The sequence below is a fragment of the Rana temporaria genome, chromosome 10 (genome assembly GCF_905171775.1).
Source record: "Rana temporaria chromosome 10, aRanTem1.1, whole genome shotgun sequence".
NCBI classification, from domain to species: Eukaryota; Metazoa; Chordata; class Amphibia; order Anura; family Ranidae; genus Rana; species Rana temporaria.
The window spans coordinates 51,471,992-51,496,581 of record NC_053498.1 but is presented as its reverse complement, the minus strand read 5'-3'; the positions used below and the strand labels follow the sequence as shown (position 1 = coordinate 51,496,581).

Below are 24,590 nucleotides of genomic sequence, written 5' to 3'. Positions count from 1 at the left end.
GAGGACCTGTCATGCTTTTTTCTATTACAAGGGATGTTTACATTCCTTGTTATAGGAATAAAAGTGATATTTTTTTTTTATTTCAGTGTAAAAAATAATAAAATCAATAAAAATAAATAAGAAAACAAAAATTTTTTTTTTTAAAGTGCCCCGTCCCGACGAGCTCGCGCGCAGAAGCGAACGCATACGCGAGTAGCGCCCGCATATGAAAACGGTATTCAAACCACACAAGTGAGGTATCGCCGCGATCGTTAGAGCAAGAGCAATAATTATAGCCATAGAGCTACTCTGTAGCTCAAAAAATGCAACCTATAGAATTTTTTAAACGTCGCCTATCAAGATTTTTAAGGGTAAAAGTTTGACGCCATGCCACGAGCGGGCGCAATTTTAAAGCGTGACATGTTGGGTATAATTTTACTCGGCATAACATTATCTTTCACAATATATTAAAAAATTGGGCCAAATTTATTGTTGTTTTATTTTTTAATTCAAAAAGGTGAATTTTTTCCAAAAAAAGTGCGCTTGTAAGACCGCTGCGCAAATACGGTGTTACAAAATGTATTGCGATGACCGTCATTTTATTCTCTAGGGCAGGGATATGCAATTTATGGTATAAAAAAGCCGCGCCAATCTAATAAATTCAAAATCAATGTCAATCAATAAATGAAAATTGGTGAAATCCCCATGAAGGCAATAACATCAGATGGAGCCTTTGGTTTGCTTGATGAATGACACTAGGCGAGATCCAAGCCTCAGCAATAGGATGAAAAGGAGTTGCAGTTCACTCTCATTTACCCCCAGATGGCAAGCCTTTAACACAATTGGCTATAGCCCAGCCACGGCCTTTAAATCCCCAGGTCACTTAGTTGGAACACTCCGTCACTAAAACAGGATCCCATGGCTCAGGTGTTTGTGATAAAGGGTTGCGGTTCAGCCACAAATAAGCCCATCAGCGGAACAACAGCAGTCAAGCGATCCCAAAAGCCTCTTGCTGGCTTCTTTCATCTGACATGTGCTGGCAGCACATGTCAGATGAAAGAAGCCAGCAAGAGGCTTTTGGGATCGCTTGACTGCTGTTGTTCCGCTGATGGGCTTATTTGTGGCTGAACCGCAACCCTTTATCACAAACACCTGAGCCTGGGATCCTGTTTTAGTGACGGAGTGTTCCAACTAAGTGACCTGGGGATTTAAAGGCCGTGGCTGGGCTATAGCCAATTGTGTTAAAGGCTTGCCATCTGGGGGTAAATGAGAGTGAACTGCAACTCCTTTTCATCCTATTGCTGAGGCTTGGATCTCGCTGCTTAATATAAGTGTTCCATCCTGAGTATCCAGAGGATTGAAAGGCCGTGGCTGGGCTATAGCCAATTGCAATAAAGGCTTGCCGTTTGGTAAGCAGCTTATTCTTACGGTGGAGGATTTGCACTAAATGTATGCATGTCACCTGGGTGTTCGAGGTTTGACTAATTCTAAGAACCTAGTGTCATTCATCAAGCAAACCAAAGGCTCCATCTGATGTTATTGCCTTCATGGGGATTTCACCAATTTTCATTTATTGATTGACATTGATTTTGAATTTATTAGATTGGCGCGGCTTTTTTATACCATATATTGCTTTGTTTTTCCAACGTCAGCTGCTGCCTATAGACTCTGTGGTGGAAGCGCGGTTTTTTGTTTTTCCATATTTCTAGGGATATGCAATTAGCGGACCTCCAGCTGTTGCAAAACTACAAGTCCCATCATGCTTCTGCCTCTGAGTGTTATGCTTGTGGCTGTCAAGAGTCTTGCTATGCCTCATGGGATTTGTAGTTCTGCAACATCTGGAGGTCCGCTAATTGCATATCCCTGCTCTAGGGTGTTAGAAAAAAATATATAATGTTTGGGGGTTTTAAGTAATTTTCTAGCAAAAAAAACTATTTTAGTCTTGTAAACACCGAATCTAAAAAACACCTTCTGTCCTTAAGTGGTTAAAATGAAATGTGCCCAGAGTGCTCATTAACATACAATGTGCTTATCAGCGTGCCCATTAAACAAAAATGTGCGAGGAATTGATAGCTATACTTCATACTACAGAAGAACAATTTAGAAATAAGTGGAGGCCCTGGAGACATTTCACTTGTATGTAATCTTACCTGCAGGAAGTGGCCCGTTCCGAGTCGTAATTGAACTAAATCTGGCAGCAGCACAGAGTTTATTGCTGGAACTTCTGTTTGCTTTGCGGGAGTATGACCCATCCGCTCTGTTTTGCTGCTTCCCTCCCCCTTTTTCTCTTCCTTTGTTTCTGCTAAACTCTTGCAACCCACTAGTTGTAATGGCAATTATACAATCACAGTGATCATAAAAATCGGTGGACCTCCCAACAAAGATGTGTTATGTGATAATACGTGTAGACGAATCAACGATGCGGGAAGTTGAATTGCTAGTATATATATCTGTTCTTTTTCTTCATTAGATTTACTCATTCTCATTTGTTGAAACTTCATTGTTTGATTCTTACGGTACGTGTACCTATGGGCCTTTAAGGCCCCTGGGCTTCACTGATCATAGATGCTACAGTATATGCAAAGCAATACATAAACTGTCAACAAACGTTTTCACAAGTCTTATTTGTTTTTGGTATTTGGTATCTGCCAATTAAGTGTTTCTTCATTTGTTAAAATGACTCGATTTGTTGTATCTGAGATGCTTTGCCATAATAAAATAATAATAAAAAAATAAAATAATGTGCCACTTATTTTATGTTAAGGGGCACACTGATGGGGACACCTGATGTGAAGGGGACACTCTGATGGGGGCAGCTGATGTAAAGGAACACTCTGATGGGCACACCAGATGTGATAGGGACACCTGATGTAAGTGGACACTTTGATGGGGGACACCTGATATAAGGGGGTACTCTGACAGTGGCAACTGATTTATAGGGATTGTCTGTAGGTGGCAATCAATGTAATGAATTACTCTGGTAGGGGCACCTGATGCAAGGGGGAACACTAATGGGGACATTTACATTTTCCGAGTATTACCAGAGTCGGTGGAGGGAACAGCAGCAAAAGTGCTAGAGAGCATGTCTTGCGCCAAAAAAGGAAACTAGATGCATACATACTTTGAGTTATAGCACAGATTTCAGATTCGTACCTTGGACGGAAGAAAATTTTAGTGACTGGATCTCCAACTCTAACCCTTTTAAACTAAAAAGGTGATTCATGTAATTTCTTATACTTCCCAGGTCTTCTCAAAATTAAAGAAAAAGTGGTTAGAGCTTCAATATAAAAACATTTTAAACACACTGTTTCAATTGTAGTGTGGAAAGTTGCTAAAAGATACCTTTGAACTCTACCTGTTGAATTTACAAAATGTTTATGTTAAAGGTACCTTGCGGACAAAATCAATAATGATATATATATATACTGTACCTGTAACTCCGTAAAAGCTTAGACAACTTTTTCTGAGTTCCCTTACAACAGTGCCACCTACAGGCTATAGGAAGGTACTGCAAACCAATACAAATTTCCCATTTCCTTGCAAATGCATTATGGAAAAGTAAGATTTCTTTGTGACTTTTGATTGCAACAGAAATACATTTAATGTCCATGAAGAATTGTCTAACAAAGTTCAATCAGTTTCCCCAACATAAAAGGATGCATTGTACAAATACTTCCAGAACTTTAAATCTTTGCATCTTTTGGGCAATTTATGTTCACAAACAAGCACACACCTTGCAAAGCACTGGTACACACCCACAACAGAAATAAAAACTGTACACAGATTTTATATGACATGTGTTAATAAATACAGAGTGAAGGGTCCAGAGCTTAAGGTTCATCAAGAATGCACAACAGTTACCCTCGGGACTCGAGAGACCTGCAAGACAAACGTAAGGGTTAGTAGATCAGTACAAATATTAGAGCCAAATGTACTAAAAACTGAGTTGAGATGAAGAGAAAATATTCTGTTTACAAGGGAGATGAAAAACAAAGTGATGCCTTCACATGATTGGATGATGAAAATAAACTTAACATTATATGTTAGTAAACCAGGCTTGGCTATGCTTTACATCAATTCATGCTTAAGTGAACTGGTGCCTTGGTGTTTCAAAGGAAAATCTTAATACAATATTGGTGTTGTGTGTTTCTAACTAATGAAGCTGATTTTTTTCCCTCAATCTGCTATTTATTGTATACTAGGATGACTACAAGCTTACATAACATTTGCAACAAGCCAAGTGTACTAAACACAATTTAATCAGTATATGGAAGAAAATCAACTATGTTGTTGATAATGGTTATTCAGAATATTTATTTCATGATTTAACCTGAAAAACCAACCGCTTTAACTTTGCTAGTTACTATGAGGATCACATTCTGCAGCAAGAGGTGTGAAGGGGGCATAATGGAAATTAACAAAATTACAAGACTTGGTCAGACCATGTGTACTACAACCATCAACAACTAACCAAACAGGTTACAGACTTTTAAAATAATAATCCCAGAGAGCGCATGCACGCAGACTCTGCACTCCCCTGGCCCAAAGCAGCTACAAACAGCGCTAAAAACGGGAGCAGTCACTCAGTCTTGGCTGGAACAAGTCCCTAGCTGGTGATGCAATGGCGGGCAATGGGACAGCCCAAAAGAAGGCCGTATACGCAACAGAATCTTAACGGAGAAACGGGGCCCTCCCCCGGACAGAAGCATCCGTCCAAGATGGTGCCGGAGCGGGGAGAACCACGAGGCAGCTCGAACACAGGCACATCCAGGTCACAGAGTAAGGCAGCCAAACGGACCCAGCCTGACCATAACAGGGACCCCTTCTCATCTCAATACTCGGGGGACCTGGACACAGAGCAACCGGGTGAGTACTGATCACTGCCCCTGAAACATACAGAGACACTCATGAAACTGTAGGCTCTCCAGTGTCCTCAATAAATAGGAACATGGCAGAGAAGACAGACCTAATCTTCAGCCAATCGAGCCCTAATAGGGAGCTGCCTGAACCGCAACCTACAACTTATGCTGGAGACGCTGTGCTGCTAGCACGTTTTTCTGCAATACGACAGCAAGAACTATCCAAAGCCTGCTCCATAATTACCACTGATCTTAAACGTGACATTCAGGGCATAGGAGAAAGGTTTGAGATGATTGAATCCAAGGTGGCTGGAACAGTTACCAAGGTTAACCAGAATTATACAATGATTACAGATCTCCAGGGCAGATTAGATGAAGCCTATACTAAAATTGAGGATTTGGAAAACTGGTCTCGCAGGTAAAATGTGCGCATAAGGGGACTTGACTTCCAGAAACCCACATTGATTTAGACAGAGCCATGAGGGAGCTGATGAAAAAACTGATTCCTGATATAAACGCGCACCAAATGTCGGATTATTTTACTTTAAATAACTGTACTGCTGCATAGCAGTGATGTGTTCAGACTATCTCCTCCATGGGCTGTCACATGACCCCCATGCCCATATTTTCAAAGCATGAATGGCTGCGATGGGACCAGTCTGCTCTGGACTTCTGGGCCATGAGAAGAGGAGATCTGTTCAGAGAATAGAAGTTCCAAAATGTTAAAATGGTTATAGTTTAGTTCCTGTTTACTTTACTGTTTTTGATCTTTGGGTCGGGGTGTACACACACACTCCTCTTAGTGAGACTACCTTCCTCTGAGGATGAAGGTCCCCTTGCTCCCAGATGTTGCTTCTGGATGGGGTTTCAACCCAAAACAACAGTATCTACATAATGTTTATTATGCGTTATGACATGGGCCCAACTGTTCTACTTTGCTTCATTAACCACTTAAGGACCCACTCACCTACATATATGTTGGCACTTTAAAGATGGATATCTCAATAATGGCAGCAGCCGCTGCCACAACCGAGATATCCATCTTTCCTCTGAGCGGTCCTGTAAACGATAACGGTGGTCTCTGCTGCGGATTCGCCGCAAGATCCGCCGCAGCTCTCTCGTGCCCTCCACTGCTTACCGGAGCCGTCGGCAGTGGTGGAGGCGATCAGGTCCTGTGTCCTGCTCAGCTGGGATACAAGTGAGGGCAAGATGGCCCCCACCTGTCTCCATAGCATAGCAGGGCGGAAGCAACGTCAAAACATCACTTCCACCCATGCTTCTAAAAAGGCACATTTTCCTGTTGTAATTTTTTCAAATGACAATTTTTTTTGCATTTTAGTCTAAATATGAGATCTGAGGTCATTTTGACCCCAGATCTCATATTTAAGAGGACCTGTCATGCTTTTTTCTATTACAAGGGATGTTTACATTCCTTGTAATAGGAATAAAAGTGACCTTTTTTTTTAAAACAATGTAAAAATTTATAAAATAAATTAAAATAAATAAGAAGTGCCCCGTCCCGACGAGCTCGCGCGCAGAAGCAAACGCAAACGTGAGTAGTGCCCACATATGAAAATGGTGTTCAAACCACACAAGTGAGATATCCCCACGATCGTTAGAGCAAGAGCAATAATTCTAGCCCTAGACCTTCTCTGTAACTCAAAAGATGTAACCTATAGAATTTTTTAAACGTCGCCTATGATGATTTTAAAGGGTAAAAGTTTGACTCCATTCCACGAGCGGGCGCAATTTTGAAGCGTGACATGTTGGGTATCATTTTACTTGCCGTAACATTATCTTTCACAATATAAAAAAAATTGGGCTAACTTTACTGTTGTCTTATTTTTTAATTCAAAAGGTGTTTTTTTTCCAAAAAAGTGCGCTTGTAAGACCGCCACGCAAATACGGTGTGACAAAAAGTATTGCAATGACCGCCATTTTATTCTCTGGGCTGTTAGAAAAAAATATATATAATGTTTTGGGTTCTAAGTAATTTTCTAGCAAAAAAAACTGTTTTAATCTTGTAAACACAACGTCTGAAAAACAGGCAAGGTCCTTAAGTGGTCAGCTTGTACTGAAGATGGTATCACCTGACTCAGAGATTTCATCTCACCTGATTCAAGGTGATTGTGCTCTGCCCTACCACGATGACCAAGGTATATTCAACTAAGTACTCCATAGTTACCCATAATGTCCACGGCTTTAACTCCCCAGTCTAAAGAACTAAGGCCTTTCAATACAATCACTCACAGCGAGCTGAAGTCCTCTTACTGCAGGAAACTCACTTTTCTAAGACCTCGGCTCCTAGATATCCGAGTGCTAAATATCCACAGTAATATCTATCCTCTAGCCTGGAAAAAAAGGGGGGTGGTGGCAGTTTGTTTCTCTAAACAGACCCCTTTCACACCCATCACTATAGTCAAGGACAAAAATGGTCGATATATTATGACGGTGGGACGCCTTCATGACCAATTGGTTTCATTAATTTCTTATTATGCCCCGAATTCTGGACAGGTACAGTTCTTTAGCAAGGTGTTTGAGGTATTGATGGCCAAAGTATGGGGACAGGTAGTCCTGGGTGGTGATAGTATTATTCCGTTAGATCGGATCATGGATAAATCAGACCCTACTAAAATGATTCTCAAGCGAGCACCCAGCAGTAGCAATAAAGTGGAACGCCTACTTCACTTATATGATTTAATCGATGCCTGCCGGGAGACAAACTCCTCTGCTAGAGATTACATGCACTTTTCATAGGTACATCATACATATTTCGCATAGACCACTTTTCCATGCATACTTTCTTACTTTTGCTCAAAACGTCGGTAAACATTTTGTCCATCACCTGGTCGGACCACTCCCCGATTAAACTATCACTAATTGGCCTTTGGACTAAACCACACCCCTCTCCATGGCACTTTAATGTAGCCTTATTAAATGATCCCACAATATATGCTGATCTCGAGACGGAATTACATGCCTACTTTTGGGTTAACTCTTCTTCGGATACGTCCCCTGCGATAAATCGGGCAGCTCATAAGGCTACTGTAGCACCCCCTTTACTTTCAGAAAGGGCGCTACGCTAAAGTTAGTGGGAGAATGAGAGAGATAAGTTGCTCTCATTCTTAATTTTGTTAAATTCAGCTGGATTGTTCTGTGGGTCAGTCTGTGTTCTAGGGATGTGGTGCCATCCCTGGGCAGCAAATGGCACCAGAGAGGTCCAGGAGGAGCCACTTCTTCCCAGCAGCCAATGAGAGGAGTTGGGCCTCGCTGTGCATGCTGGGAGGGGGTATTTCTGTGGCAGAGGCCGTTGTTCTGGGTTCTTCACGGGTTCCTGGTTCCGGGTGTGGCACCCACCTTTAGGGTGTGCGCACAATCGCGGGCCCCACCACTATGGCCTACCTGGCCTGGGGTCGCGCGCTACGCGGAGTTCCTGACTCTGGGCCCTCTTGGCCTGGAGCAACTGATGCCACAAAGGGGCCCCAGTGACTTACTGGGTCCCCATTTTCTACTGAGGAGATCCCAGGCTGTATGCCATTCGGTGGGGTATCGGCTTGAGGAAAACCCGGAGGCAGGTTATCCAAAAGGGCTTGAACAAACCATCGGGGATCTGGTGACCGGACATTGACAGATACACTTGCACTGTCAACCGGTGACCCCAACGTGATTGATTGGGAGGATTCGCTCTGCTGTTCACATTGTCAGCATTGAGCCTGTGGCAGAGGCCGCATCTGGCATCCTAAATTAATCAGAGCCAAGTCGGTGACAGAGACTTGTTCCTCCCAGCAACTTAAAGTGACGCTCCGGCTGCCAGGCTCGTGGCAGAAGTCTGTCCGGGGGCACTTCACCCACTCTGGTTGGAGTGGCGACGTACTGTTACAGCTGTGGAAAAGTAGGACTGTTTTTCCTTATCCAAGGCCTGATACTGCAAAGTTACTTTATTTCATCAACCTTTCCTGTCTACCTCAAGTTGATGTTGGTCGTGTTGGGCCAAGAAATGAAGCATTCAGAAAACTTCAACTACAGATTGGACATTCAATTACTGCTCTACTCACTACCTTCACCCCTAGACATCACATAGAGGTAACTTAATACACCGATCCAAAATCAATCAGCGGCTCCTGAGGGGGTAGCGCTACACGTGGGGGCTCGTCCAGGAATCGGCTGTTACCTCTGGCAACGGAAATCGTGAGTAAAGATTTATTAAAGAGCGAAGAGTGTCGTGTTTTGAACTGTTCGGTAACGAGGAATTTAACCTCAAACAGCTAAGCTTGGGCATACGTGCAGCAGAGCACGCTCCTGAAACGTGTCTGGACAAGTTCTTCAAGTGGGAGTAGTCACCCACCCCTGCGTGAGACGTATAACAGAGTCTTCACGCCATTTCAGCAGATCAACGCCCACCAGCAAGAGAGAAGGAGAAACCACGTGGCGATGTCTGCTTTACTACAACCGAGCGGTGTTGCCCAGCGGTTGAGGCCCCCTACTACTTCATCGGGGGTCTCCAACACGTTTGCTCCACCTGGAGTGCCAGTGACTGACACGAGAATCCGTACGTCCACCGAGGGACAGTTTGTGCTCTTGTCGAGCGGAGGATCGGAGGTGCTGGGGCTGTCCTGCCCTCGCTGCGAGGAACTTTCGATCCGGATCCAGCCGTTCGACCGGTGCCAGAAGTGCCGGGCCTACCTTTTTGTTGCCAAATCGCCCGCTAAAAGTGATAAACAGGGTGTACAGGGTGGACTATGTCACGGGAGTTGTCACTGCAGAGGAGGAAGCCACATGGCCAGAACCATCCCCGTCGGTGGAAATCGTGGAGTTGGAGGCTCCCAATGTTGAGGTCATCTTGGTCTCATCAATCCTGACCCTTCGAACGGCTACCCCACCATCCTGCTCATCGGAGGTAAGCCCTATGACCGAGAAAGACCGGGAAGATGACCCAACCAGCGTGACCAGTGCAACTGATGTGACCAGTACCCAGGCCGAGACCACATCGGAGACCGCGACCTCTACAGCGATCTCTTTGTGGTGTGCCTCTATAGGAGCAGGGCCTGCTCCAGCCTTCCGCAGCCGCGGTCGAGGCCTACCTACCCAGCGTTCCTTGCCGGACTGGCCAACGAAACCCTACAGCCAAACCCTGCGGTTACTTGCCAGCAGAGGAACTGCACTCATCAGACTTTGACTCGCTCTCAGATGACGGTGATCTTAACGATGACATGTTTGAGTCGATGTTTCCGGAGTCCCAGGGCTTCGGAGGAATCCCGTGCCCTCTACGGTACGCGGAGGAGGAAGAAACGCTCCGGCCGGAGCGCATCGCGTGGGTCCCAACAGTCGTCTATGGACGTTCCGCAGCTAACCCGGGGAGTCGGTGAGTCTCTTTCTGTTTTCCATAGACTTCAATGGGCAGGCGAATTTTAAAACCCACAGGGACTCTTTCTGGCCACAATAATGATGGAAATGTTGTTTCAAGGGGACTAACACCTGGACTGTGGCATGCCGGAGGAGGAGCCATGTCAAAACTACCATGGAAAATTACGTAGTTGTCGCAGAGTCCGTTTTTAATCCATAAAGGGCATAAATCACCTAACATTCATGAATTGTTTGGAATAACGTGCTTTAAAACATCAAGTATAATGTTTTATCGATCAGGTAGTGTAAGGCTTAGGGGTTAGGGTTAGGGTTACAGATAGGGTTAGGGTAGGGTTAGGGTTACAGACAGGGTTAGGGTTACAGTCTGTAACCCTAACCCTAACCCTATCTGTAACCCTAACCCTACCCTAACCCTATCTGTAACCATCACCCTATCTGTAACCCTAACCCTATCTGTAACCCTAACCATATCTGTAACCCTAACCCTAACCCTATCTGTAACCAGCCAGCTGTCAGACCCTGGGCAAGGGGGTGACTCTGTGACATTGGCTTCTTATGCTCAAACATGTCCTTGACAGACACTTGACTGTGGGCAGATGAGCAGGAACTGCTCAAGGTGAGAGACGGAGTGGCGGATGGTTGAGAGGGGGCAAGGAGGACAGCAGTGGTTGACGTGACTGAAGATGCTGTACCAGGAGGAGGATGGTGGCTTTGAGTGTGTGTGCTGCTTGTACTCTTCATCATGTGTTGATCCCATAGGCGTTTGTGATGTGCGATCATGTGCCTTCGCAAAGCAGTTGTACCTAGGTGGGTGTTGGATTTCACACGACTCAGTTTCTTTTGGCACAGGTTGCAAATGGCATCACTGTTATCAGAGGCAGACACACAAAAAAAATGCCACACTGCTGAGCTTTGCAATGCCGGCATTCTGGTGGTGGCAACAGCATGCGTTGATTGGCGTGCTGTCTGGCTGACCCCGGGTGACGATACATGCTGTCTGACTGTGCCACTAGCTCCTTGCGACGACCTCCCCCTGCTTCCAACTTGTCTCCTCCTCCTCTCTGTCTCCCCATCTGAACTTTCCCCCTCTTCTTCTTCTCTTTGAGCGGGCACCCACGTGACATCCCTGGACACATCGTCATCATCAACCGCTTCACTTGTATCTGACATCTCAGCAAAGGAAGCAGCAGCGGGTACATCATCATGACACCATACGTCCATGTGTGTAATGCTGCCTGACTGAGTCATATCCCTTTTATCTACAACCTCTGGAAATAATGGTTGCGCATCACTCATTTCTTCCAACTGATGTGTAAATAACTCCTCTGACAGATCAAGTGAAGCAACTGTGATGCTAGTGTTGGTGGTGGCGGCATTCGGGTGAGTGGTAACTTGAGAGGTGCCCGAAGCTGAGCTGGAGGAGGATGGTGCGTCAAGGTTAAGAGCGGAAGCTGTAGAAGATTGGGTGTCCTGTGTTAGCCAGTCAACTATGTCCTCAGAACTTTTCGAGTTCAGGGTACGTGGCCTCTGAACACTGGGCATTATTCTAGGGCCAAAGGGAATCACAGAACCACGACTACGACAGCCCCTGTGGGTTGGCCTGCCTCTGCCAATCATTTTTTTTTATTTGTTTAGTTGTACTATGCGTGCAAGCTACTGTGACACCAGATATGAGTGGCGCTGTGCACTGGCAGAAGTTGGCAGAGTAGACGCTGTAGGCCTGACACACGCCTGCAGACAACTAACTGCTATTCTATTGCAGTCAAAATTTTTTTTTTTTTTTAAACTTCATTTACTATGCCACCAGATATATGAGTGGTGGCACTGGGCAAGTGGGCACAGTATACACTTTGAGCCTGACACACGCTGGCAACTGACTACTATTCTATTTGTGTTGGGTTTTTAAATGTTGTGTACTGTGCCACCAAGATAGATGAGTGGTGGGTGGCACTGGGAACAATGCATGATGTACCCCTGACACACGCTGACAGCCAGGCAACTGACTACAATTATATTGCAGTAATAATTTTTTTTTAAATGTTATGTACTGTGCCACCAAGATAGATTTGTGGTGGGTGGCACTGGGCACAGTGTACGCTGTACCCCTGACACACGCTGGCAGCCAGGCAACTGACTACTATTCTATTGCAGTAATACATTTTTTTTTTTAACTGTTATGTACTGTGCCACCAAGATAGATGAGTGGTGGGTGGCACCGCTCCAGGTGGATCTTTAGCAGACAAATCAAGGAACCTCCCAGGAATCCAAGGTGCTGGCAATGCACTAGGCAAACATGGAAAAGTGTAAATGGATGGACAGCCGCACTCCAAAGGAACTTGAAGAAGTAGTCTTTATTAATAAAAACTGGACATGCTAATCCAAATATACAGTCACATAAGGGGACAGCCGACGCGTTTCGCACACAGTTAGTGCTCAGCCATGACTAAGCACTAACCGAGTGCGGCTGTCCATCCATTTCCACTTTTCCATGTTTACAGTGTACGCTGTACCCTGACACACGCTGCCAGCCAGGCAACTGACTACTATTATATTGCAGTAATAAAACATTTTTTTTTAAATGTTATCTACTGTGCCACCAAGATAGATGAGTGGTGGGTGGCACTGGGCACAGTGTACGCTGTACCCTGACACACGCTGCCAGCCAGGCAACTGACTACTATTATATTGCAGTAATAAAACATTTTTTTTAAATGTTATCTACTGTGCCACCAAGATAGATGAGTGGTGGGTGGCACTGGGCACAGTGTACGCTGTGATCCTGACACACGCGCTGCCTAGCAGGCAACTGCAATTAGATTACAGGAAAAAAAAAGCAGACTGATATACTAGCCCTAAAAAGGGCTTTTTGGGGTGCTGTCCTTACAGCAGAGATCAGATGAGTCTTTCAGGACTGGAGTGGACACTGAAAACACTAGCCTAGCTATAGATTTGCCTATAAATTCAGCAGCAGCAACACTATCCCTCCTCTCACTAAGAATGCAGGTTCAGAATGAATCTAAAATGGATGCTGCCCGAGAGGTGGGAGGGTCAGGGAGGGAGGGTATGCTGCTGATTGGCTGGAATGTGTCTGCTGACTGTGAGGTAGAGGGTCAAAGTTTGCTCAATGTTAATTAATAGGAGGCGGATCGAACAGCAAATTATTCACCAGTGAACAGTTCTGTACATCTCTACCCCCATGCCCCTTGCTGTGCCTGCTCTAAAGAGGGCACCGGACGCTATAGTGCTGCCGGGACTCGGAGACCCACGTACTTTGCCTAATCTGGCCAGGCTGCAGCGCCTGGTAATTCAAAGAGTTGCTGCCAGCTATGGGTATGAGTACCCCTACGTGCCACCTTCCCTTCTACGCCAGATTGATCAAGAACGGGAAGCATGGTGCCACAAAGCCATTTGGTCATACCTGAAGGTACCTCGCATTATTAAGGGTGCGGACTTGAACTTAGCCTTTTTGAACATCCGGTTCGAGCGTTGCCACCGAGAGTGGAGCTGGGGCTGGCACATTTACAGCGACCGACTCGGTCGCTGTAAATGTGCCAGCTGAAGTCTCCTGGGAGAGAAGACCAGGTATTCTCAGTTACCACAACCACAGCAGATGGTGACATTGTCATTTTGCCAGACCCACGCTATTACAAATAAGCTGCATGCCGGGTTTGTCTGGCATTTTCCTTTGAGGCCTCGTACACACGGACCAGTTTCCGCGGACATGTTTGGTCGTCTGTACGGCCGACCGGACAATTTTCCGGCGGATCGGACAGGTTTCCAGCGGACAAATGTTTCTTAGCATGCTAAGAAACATGTTCGCTGGAAGCCTGTCCGTCGGACATGTTCGGACATGTTCGGTCATCTGTACGACTCACCAGACATGTCCGCTCGGCCGAAAGCCCTCGCATGCGTCGAATTGATTCGACGCATGCGTGGAAGCATTGACCTTCCAGGGTCGCGCACGTCGCCGCGTCATCGTTGTGGCGATGGCACGGCCACGTCACCGTGTTCGCTGTCCGCGGGAAATTTGGTCTGATGGTGTGTATAGCCATCAGACCAAAATCCGCCAGCGGACATGTCCGATGAAAACGGTCCGCAGACCGTTTTCATCGGACATGTCCCGTCGTGTGTACAAGGCCTTAAAGAAGTTCTGGACAAGGGTTCTCGCCCCCACTCAAGTTGTTTTTTCTCCCTTTTTCCCCCTGGCCTCTCCGGATCCACATCACGGCTTATATGAAGAACTTTGGGGGGGGGGGGGGTTTGGGTTCAGTCAGTTAGAGGGGGTCCTTGTCAACTTCCCCACAGCACTCAAGGAAGATTCAGCGAAAGAATTTTTTTATCTTTTACTTCCCTTTTGCTGCTATTTCTTTGCTATCGAACTTGGACTGCCGTAGTACCAGCGCACTGACCGCTAGGGGCAGTGTTCTGCAATGTTTTAAATGCAGAACTGTAATGTATATATAGTTTCTTTTTATATATTTCTTGCAACAGAGTAAAATAAATTTATGCTCAGCACTCTCTGATGGGAGGGTGCAGTTTCAATTCTGACCTTGGATATTGTAAATAGGAAAAATGTTATAATATATCAGGATGTATATTTTCTGTGTATGTTCTCTTTTATATTTTTTATGCAGGTTTTTGGACCCACCTACTATCAACACTGCGGAGAATGGGCAGAGTAGATAGATAGGGTTGTGTATGTTATTGTTTTTGTTTACAAAAGTTTTATTTGGAAGACAAGAAATACAACGGTTACATAAATTGCATGACATAGATACAGAGACGGTGAGATTTATGGGTGTAGGACATACATGAGTATACAGTAAAGAAGATTGCCAAGCCATCGATTCGACAGGAGGGTACGGATAATGGGTAAGAACATGGGGCAAAAAGGGGTTATCTCGGTTGAATAGATGGAGTAGACCAGTAAGACCATTTTTCGTTAAATTTCTGCATACTATCAAACAGTGTATAATGTATTCTTTCTGATATTCTAATCATTTCCATTCTGGATTTGACCTGGGACCAAGGTAGGTTATGGGATCTCCAATTAAAGGCTATCATCCAGTGGATGGAGCTGATCAGGGAGTGAACTAGCCCATTGCAGGGGAGAGGGATGTCTGGAACAGTGTCAAACAATAAACAAATCTGGGGTGATAGGGTGATTCTCTTTTTTAGAGCGCTTTCTAGTCTGGTGACCATAGCACTCCAAACTTGGTCTAGATGCTTGCAGCTCCAAAAAATGTGGAGGAAATCTCCCTCCTCCGGACAGCCCCTGAAGCAACACAAGGGGGAAGCAGGATAGAAGGAATGAATTTTAGATGGGGTCATATACCATCTAGTTAGAAGCTTTAGGGGTGATTCTCTATATGCTGCAGCACATGTACTTTTACGGAGGTTGTCTATCATGTTGGACCAGGACTCCACAGATATTGTGCAGTTTAAGTCAGCCTCCCATTTCAGCATGGGACCTGACTTTTCTGATTGGGTCAAGTTATTGAGGTAGTTATACATTATAGAAATCAGACCCTTATCTCTAGGAGAAGAGATGCAGATGTGCTCAAACAATGTACTAGGGGGTACCGTAGGCAATGAATAGTGTCTAGTATAGAAGTCTTGGATTAAAGAGTACTGAGGGAGTTCCGAGAGGGGAAGGTCGAACCTGGTCTGTAGAGTGGAGAAAGGGATAAATTTGGTGTTGTAAGTGAGGGATTTCAGAGTGGTGAGGTTATGGTCGATCCAGCGGTGGAACACAGTGGTGTCCAGGAATGCTTGAGGGAATCTAGGTTCTCCCAAGAAGGAGGCCAGCGGGGGGGACATTGAGGAGAGTTTAAGTTTAGTTTTAAGTCTATTCCACAGCTGGTTCGACTGAGCGACAATCATGTTGAGCTTGGGGAGCGTGTGGTGTGGCTTTGAGTTAGTCCATAAAATGCCTTTGAGGTTAATGGGTGAGATGGAGGCCGACTCGAACCTCAGCCAGGGGATACTATCATCCAGGGAGGACCACTGTGCCATGTGAATCAGTCTGGAGGCTACAAAGTAAAGCCATAGGTGTGGGAGTCCTAATCCTCCTTCGCGTTGGGATCTATGCATTGTGGAGTATCCACATCTAGGTCGCTTGTTATTATATATGAATTTATTGATTTCACGCTGCAATGCCTCCAGTCTGGTTTTAGGGACGTTAATTGGTAAAGATCTAAAAAAATATAATAGTTTAGGGAGGATAGACATCTTAAATGCACAGATCCTACCCAGAAATGAAATGTGATACGTAGACCAAATTTTCAACAATGCGCTGATTTGGGAAAAAAGGGGGAGGTAGTTGGTTTATACAATAGGTTATGGGAGGCTGTGATATTTACACCGAGGTATTTAAGTGATATGGGGGACCATATAAAATTGAAGTTTTTTTGTAAATCACTTAATATGTCTGGGGGACAATTAATAGGGAGAATGGAGCATTTGTTGGTATTAACCTGCAGGCCGGAAAGTTTGTGGAATGTGTGAAGTTCTGAAAGAAGGTTAGGGATCGAAATAAGTGGGTCAGTAAGGGAAAGTAGGGCATCATCGGCGTATAGACTAAGTTTAAATTCACATGGGCCCTTAATATAACCTTTAATATTAGTATTGTGTCTTATGGCGTGAGCCAGAGGCTCGATGGCCAGGGCAAAAAGGAGGGGGGAAAGGGGGCAGCCCTGCCTTGTACCCCTGCTCAGGGGGAAGAATTCCGAATTGTTTCCAGGGATGGTTTGAGGGAAGTGGTATAGGGCGTTGAAGCCATGAATGAATTTGTCTGAGATACCGAATCTAGGCAGGAGGTGATTTAAATAGGACCAGTTTACACTATCGAATGCCTTGTGTATATCAAGGCTAAGAAAACACAGAGGGCGGGAAGAGAGGTTGGCGTCCTGGATCAGATTAGTGACCAATCTGATGTTGTCCACTATTTGCCTACCTGGGATAAAGCCAGTTTGATCTGTGTGGATCAATGATGTGATAACAGAGGACAATCTATTAGCGAGCAGTCTGCCGAACAGTTTGAGGTCATTGTTGAGAACCGAAATGGGGCGGAAATTTTGTGGGGGGAATGGTCTTTCTGTGGTTTAGGTATAAGGGATAAGTTAGCGAGTAACATTTCTGTGGGGAAATAACCACCTTGCAGGATGTGATTGAACATTTTGGAGAGGCTAGGGGTTAGGAGAGATGTATATTTCTTGTAATATGTGGTTGAAAAACCATCGGGGCCAGGGGCGGTTGAGGTTTTAAGGGATTTTATTATATTAGAAATTTCTTCTGTGGTGCATGGTTCACTGAGGGAGGAAATTTGTGAGTCATTGAGTTTTGGAAAGTTAAGGGAGTTCAACCAGTCTAAGGTGTAGGGAGGAGGGTTTGTTTTAGGGCCAGAAAGGAGGTTCTCGTAGAAAGACGAGAAAATCTGGAGTACATCCCTTGGGTGGGTTACCATATTTCCATTATTGTCTCGTAGTTTGTATACATGTGGGGGTTTAATGTCATGTTTCAGCTTCCTGGCAAACATTGCCGAAGAAGAATTGCCATGGAGTAGAAATTTTGCTTTGGAAAATCTAAGGGATCGTTCAGTGTCTTCTGATAAGATCGTATTTAAGGCTTGGCGTTTAGAGAGTATGGATTGTGTTATTTCTGGAGAGGCATTACTGCCTAGCTTGTTGTAGAGATCCCCTAGTTCCTTGGTGAGGCTTTTAATTTCTATTAGTTTGGATTTTTTTCTAGCTGTGGCAATATTGATTAAATGGCCTCTCATGACGGCCTTGTGAGCTGCCCAGACTGAGGTTGGCAGCACTTCGTCAGAGGTATTGTCCTGGAAGTATTCTTCTATATGTGTATAGATTTGTTGAAAGGTTGTTGGGTTCCGAAAGAAGGGAGTCGTTGAGACGCCAATTAAAGGAAGTAGGGGGCATCCCCACCTGGGAAGTCTGAAATTCTACTAAATTATGGTCTGACCATGGGCAGGGGTGGATGAAGGCTTTCGATGAGTTCGCTAAAAGGATAGGAGTGCAGAAAATGTAGTCTAAACGTGCATAACAGTCATGTGGATGTGAATAGTGAGTGTATTCTTTGATTCCTATATTGTGTGCCCTCCAAGAGTCAATCAGTTGGAGTTTACTGAGGGAACGATTTAAGGATTTGGGAAATGCTTTAGAAGAGGATACTACTCTGCTTCTGTCTAGCGCTGGGTGAGACGTTAAGTTGAAGTCTCCTCCAATTATCATGTGAGGTGAACTGTATTGGTCTAGGGTGTCTAAAAAGTTGGTAAAAAAGGCTGATTGAGCTTCATTGGGAGCATAGACCGAAGCAATAGTGACATTACGTCTGTCAATGGAGCCCTTTAGTATTAAAAATCTGCTATCAGTATCTTTGTATATGTTTTGTATTTCAAAAATTATATTATTTCTGATAAAGATGGCTACTCCTCTGGACTTGTTGGCATATGTTGTATAGTGGAATTGGTTGAATGATTTGTCAAAATATTGTGGGTGATTGGCCACGGAAAAATGGGTTTCCTGCATTAATATAATATCTGCCCCCAATCTCTTGTAGTGTTTAAAGGCCTTTTTACGTTTGTTGGGGGAGTTGAAGCCTTGTACGTTGTGTGAGAAAATTTTAAGACCCATCTTTAGGTAGTCTGAAATTGCTAAGTGAGGGGGGAGTGATCAGTTTAAGGGGGGTATTGTCATCCACATTGAGGATGGGGGACAAGAAAAAAAAATTCTGGTATATCCTTATCGTCACAACAATGGTAGGGAGTCTGAAAAGGGCGCCAGGCACCACTACCATTATAAGGCGATGTGAGGTGTGTATTCTCTGAATAGAATAGAGTTTTGTACCATATCTGTTAAAAATCATACATAGAGATATAACAAGTCTTCCATAGTTTAAACATTTTAAGTGCAATGCCATATGGGCCAAAATATTAACAACAAAAAGATTCAAAAGTAGGAGGCATGGGGAATTCAAGTCGCCCAGCCCAGAAAAAATACCTGAAGGACTACATAGTCCTAGTTCTCCCTGCAGGGCCAGCAGCCCCCCACCATTGTGGGGTGGGGCAGCAAGCCACACAGGCAGATCGGGGGTCAAACCAACGACGACGGATGAACCAGGCAGATATAGAAAAAGGATAAAACATTATCTGGATGGTGCAAGAAGTGAAGAAAAAGAAAAACAAATAAAATATTCAGCATAATTAGTGTACAGAGATATATACTGAAATCTTCATTGAAACTAGACAAACAGATACTGCAGTCTTATTGTTAAGTAACCAAGAGAAAAAAAAATAGGCCCTCTGTGCTTGAACATGGGCAGTGTGGGATTTATGGGCCAGTGTGTAGAAATGGGCCACAGGCCACCCCCAAAAAAAAAGATAAGAAAAAAAAAAAAAAAATTATAAAAAAAGATAAATAAATTTCAAGATTAAAGTCCCTTTATATTTCACCCAGCTCAGGGGTATGATGAGAGCAGCCTATATAGGAGAAGCCCCTGGATGTGCCCAATGTAACAGTACACTTGCTGTCTCCCTGAGGAGAGGGATTCATAGCTGTGGGGGTAAAAAGGGTTAAACATGTCCTTTATGAAAAGTAAAGAAAAATAATAAAAAAAAAAGGGGGAAAGAAAAATTATGAAAATATGGAAAACCCAACAAAAAACAGTGGATCTGTGAGGCACTTAATGTAAGGTATAACACCGTCTTCAGCAATAGAAAGTCTGGGATGACTTGGAGATCTCGCCTTATTGCAGGTGCAATGATCCTAAGGGTTTTGCAGAACTTGTTAGCTAAGTGCATAGGGGCCAGCACTGTGTAAAGAAAACAAAGAAAAGAGCAAAAAACAAAATGTGTAATAGAACCGGATTGCAGTCAATTGAAAATGAGGAGCATGAACCACAGGTAAGCAGCGTGTATAGCTCTGGTAAGCTAGGAGGCCTGTTCACGAATAGGACGCAGCTGCCATCTTCTGTCTTCTCTCTGATTACGCCTGGAAGATGGGGTAGACCAGATAGGTGATGATCTGGGGGTGACAGGAAGACGCTGGGATGGTTGTTGTTCTAGCAGGCCAAGTTTAACTAACAGCTCCTTTCCCTCAATGACATTGTACACTATGTACGTTGTGCCATTGTGCATTATTGATAGCTTGAAGGGGAAGCCCCATCTGTATTTGATCCTGGCAGTCTGGAGAATGCTTGTAACTTCTTTCATCCTGCGTCTGCGATCTAAAGTAGCAGGGGAGATATCAGGGTATATCTGTAATCTAATTCCATCCAGCTCAATGCGGTTGGAGTTTCTGGAGGCTCTCATAATATCCTCTTTAGTGACAAAATCTCTCATGCACATTATTACATCCCTGGGGGGGTTTTCTGGTGTTGGTTTGGGCCTAAGAGCTCTATGCATTCTGTCACATGCAAATGCAGACAATGGTTTGTCAGGGACTAGGCCATGAAAGAGCCTATTAATGGCTTGAGGTAAATCTGTGATAGATTCTGGGATACCACGCACTCTTATATTATTGCGTCTGTTTCTGTTGTCCAAATCCTCTATGTGGGCTTGCATAAAGGAAAAGCTATCAGCCAGGGTCTCATAATCTTTCCTGAGATCATTGTGTGCAAGAGCTAGTTCATCATGCTTGGTTTCAAGTATGTCTGTGCGTCCTCCAATGTTAGCAATCTCCTGGGAGAGAGCATTAGTAGATTTGTGGAGCTCCTGTTCTAACTTATCTACCAGTTTTTCATAAATGGCAGTCAGGCTAGCGTCCAGATCAGCCTTAGAAAGCGGCTGTGTGTACTCACTGTTAGGAGCAGGGAACGCTGGGTTGTGTATGGAGCTGTTGCCTGAGGCCGCATGGTGACCGGCGCCATTTTGGGTCATCTTCTCCACCGTGAGAAGAAAGTTTGTCAGCGAGTGCTGGGAGCGGCGGTTTCACCCTTTTTTGCTGGATGGCATGCACCGGGATGTCCCTCGGGGGTGATGGGGTGTTTTGAGCCGTTTCGGTGAGGGAATAGCCCCGGGAATCCTGCCTGGACAGCCTGGTCAGACGGAGCTCTGCTCAGCTACGTCCGTCCCGCATCACGTCGCGCATGCGCCCCTGTGTATGTTATTGTATGTCATGTCATATTTAAAGACACTAAGATTTGTAATCCAATGTTTTGCACTTATGTTTCCTCTCTTTTCCTACTTTCCTTTACTGTTTAGCAGGTATCATATTAGGCTGGCATTCAGGCTTGAATGCCTTAGGACACTGGGGACAGTGTCATTTTAAGTGGGGGGGGGGAGTATGTAGCGCCCCCTTTACTTTCAGAAAGGGCCCTACGCTAAAGTTAGTGGGAGAATGAGAGCGATAAGTTGCTCTTATTCTTAATTTTGTTAAATTTGGCTGTCGCCAAATTCTGGATTGCTCTGTGGGTCAGTCTGCGTTCTAGGGATGTGGTGCCATGCCTGGGCAGCAGATGGTGCCAGAGAGGTCCAGGAGGAGCCACTTCTTCCCAGCAGCCAATGAGAGGAGTTGGGCCTCGCTGTGCATGCTGGGAGGGGGTATTTCTGTGGCGGATGCCGTTGTTCTGGGTTCTTCGCGGGTTCCTGGTTCCGGGTGCGGCACCCACCTTTAGGGTGTGCGCACAATCGCGGGCCCCACCACTATGGCCTACCTGGCCTGGGGTTGCGCGCTACGCGGAGTTCCTGACTCTGGGCCCTTCTGGCCTGGAGCAACTGATGCCACAAAGGGGCCCCAGTGACTTACTAGGTCCCCATTTTCTACTGAGGAGATCCCAGGCTGTATGCCATTCGGTGGGTTATCGGCTTGAGGAAAACCCAGAGGCAGGTTATCCAAAAGGGCTTGAACAAACCATCGGGGATCTGGTGACCGGACATTGGCAGATACACTTGCACTGTCAACCGGTGACCCCAACGTGATTGATTGGGAGGATTCGATCTGCTATTCACATTGTCAGCATTGAGCCTGTGGCAGAGGCCTCATCTGGCATCCTAAATTAATCAGAGCCAAGTCGGTGGCAGAGACTTGTTGATCCCAGCAACTTAAAGTGACGCTCCAGCTGCCAGGCTCGTGGCAGGAGTCTGTCCGGGGGCACTTCACCCACTCTGGCTGGAGTGGCGACGTATTGTTACAGCTGTGGAAAAGCAGGACTGTTTTTCCTTATCCAAAGCCTGATACTGCAAAGTTACTTTATTTCATCAACCTTTCCTGTCTACCTCAAGTTGATGTTGGTCGTGTTGGGCCAAGAAATAAAGCATTCAGAAAACTTCAACTACAGATTGGACATTCAATTACTGCTCTACTCACTACCTTCACCCCTAGACATCACATAGAGGTAACTTAATACGCCGATCCCAAATCAATCAGCGGCTCCTGAGGGGGTAGCGCTACACTACTATATGGGGTAAACGTATACAATTGGCAGCCAGGGTCAAACGAGTCCGGGAACAGACGATTAAACAACTAGAAGCTGACCTAGACAGGCTCATGAAAGAGCAGCGTATGGCCCCTCAGGTTGATATTAGACATAGGATTGCTGAGGCTAGATTGAAACTAAACCTAAGTCTAACTACCCAAGCAGAAAAACGCATTCGCTGGTCAAAACATAAACATTACAGAATGGGAGACAAGCCAACCACAATGCTGCCCAGAAAATTGGTACCCCGGATACATACTTTGCCCAAATTGCCACTACCAAAATCCTGAACTGATTATTCAGGAATTACATAAATTATACACTAAACTGTATAGCAAGCCAGATCAATTCTCGCAAACAAAGGCAGAAGCATTTTTTCAAGATATTCCACTGCCCCAGCTTACAAACACTCATGTAGAACTTATGAATAAAGAATTCACGGAATCAGAGATCAGAATGGCCATAAAAACTATACATTCCTCTAAAGCCCCAGGCCCAGATGACTTCTCAGGTCATTATTATAGGAAATATCAAGAAATCCTGATCCCCCATCTGTGCTCCTACCTTAATGACCTGAGAAAGGGTAACAATATCCCTAAGCACGAAAACGCAGCATACATACATGTTATACCGAAACTTGGAAAAGATCATGGAGAGTACTCTAATTACCGTCCAATTTACCTGATAAAATTAGATTTAAAAATAATGACAAAAGTACTCGCCCTTAGATTAAATTATTTTCTTCCACAATACAGTATTGTAACGGTCACCACCGTTTACGACCTTCCATCCCATCCAAGACAGCTTATCGACACTCCAACTAACAGGACCCGATCCATAAGAATTCCCCCCAGACACGAGACACACAGCTCTGTGCTTCTGGTTTCAAATGTAATGATACTTTAATGGTTTCTTCTCAGCTTTTTATGCAGTTACAATCATGTGACAGTATTCAAAGGGACAATGAGATCTCCACCCCCCTAATCACACACCAAGGCTAATTACTAAACATTCTAGACTTGTCGGCGCCTGTCAGGGCACCAATCCGTCACGGACACATTCCTCTCAGTTTCACGACAGACCAGCTCTGTTGCGCGCGCCGCTGATGCGCGCGCATGCGCGGTACGTCCGGATGTCGCGTGCACGGGCGCGCTCACGGGCGCGCACAAGCTCGCTCCACCTCGGGCCAATCAGAGGCCTGAGCGGCCTATTTAAACCAGCCCCTTCCTCCCTGCAAATTGCTGGTTCGTAAAAGCTTTTGGATTTACCTTGCTGCTGAAACTTTACTTTGGATATCTTGTTACCTGACCCTTGGCCTGCTTTTGGATTGTCGCTTTCTGTAAACCTTTGACCCCGGCTTGAACTTGGACTACCCGATGTCTTTAATCCCTGACCTTCGGCTTTGGATTTTTGATATTCTGTTTGCTTCAGCCCCCTGACTCCGGCTTGTTCCTGGTTCTATCTTCAGCCTTGTTACCTGTGTGCACCTGCTATTTGGACTGTTTCCTGTGCTATCCTAAACAGTCTCCAGTGAGCCTCTGCTATCCAGTTCCCAGTCTACCTTGGATCTCCTTCTGCCACTGGTCCCGGTGCCTCCTGGTGCGTCCTTCCCCCTGTCTCAAATCCAGGGGGCGGATCGCATCGAGTCGCAAAGGTGAGCCGCCCTTGGCATCTTGGCCTCGGTAAGTTATTTCCTGACAATACGAACCAGCCAAGATGTCTGAGGCCGACAGGGCGCGCTCACCCTTTGAAGCCCTGTGCCAACAGGTTTCTGCATTGACTGATGCCGTTCAAAAATTGCAAGAAGGATATCTGCAGATGGATGGCCGTCTTAAACAATTGGTTCCACCTGGACCTTCAGCTTCTCCTTCAACCGCAGCAGCCACCTCCCAGTCGTCTGCAGCACCAGTTGCGGCTGCGATTCATCCGGAGCCCCGGGTTCCTACACCTGAGCGG

General features: G+C 45.2%; 1 protein-coding gene across 1 annotated transcript in view; it reads right to left on the bottom strand.

The window, feature by feature from the left end:
* Positions 1 to 3,555: 3,555 nt before the first annotated feature.
* The window catches only part of LIN7B (lin-7 homolog B, crumbs cell polarity complex component), a 516,755-nt gene continuing 495,720 nt past the window's right edge, over positions 3,556 to 24,590 (bottom strand). Inside the window, exon 6 of the mRNA XM_040327611.1 lies at positions 3,556 to 3,858. Coding sequence (XP_040183545.1) covers positions 3,837 to 3,858 — 22 coding nt within the window. The 3' untranslated portion in view covers positions 3,556 to 3,836. The remainder of the gene's footprint in view (positions 3,859 to 24,590) is intronic.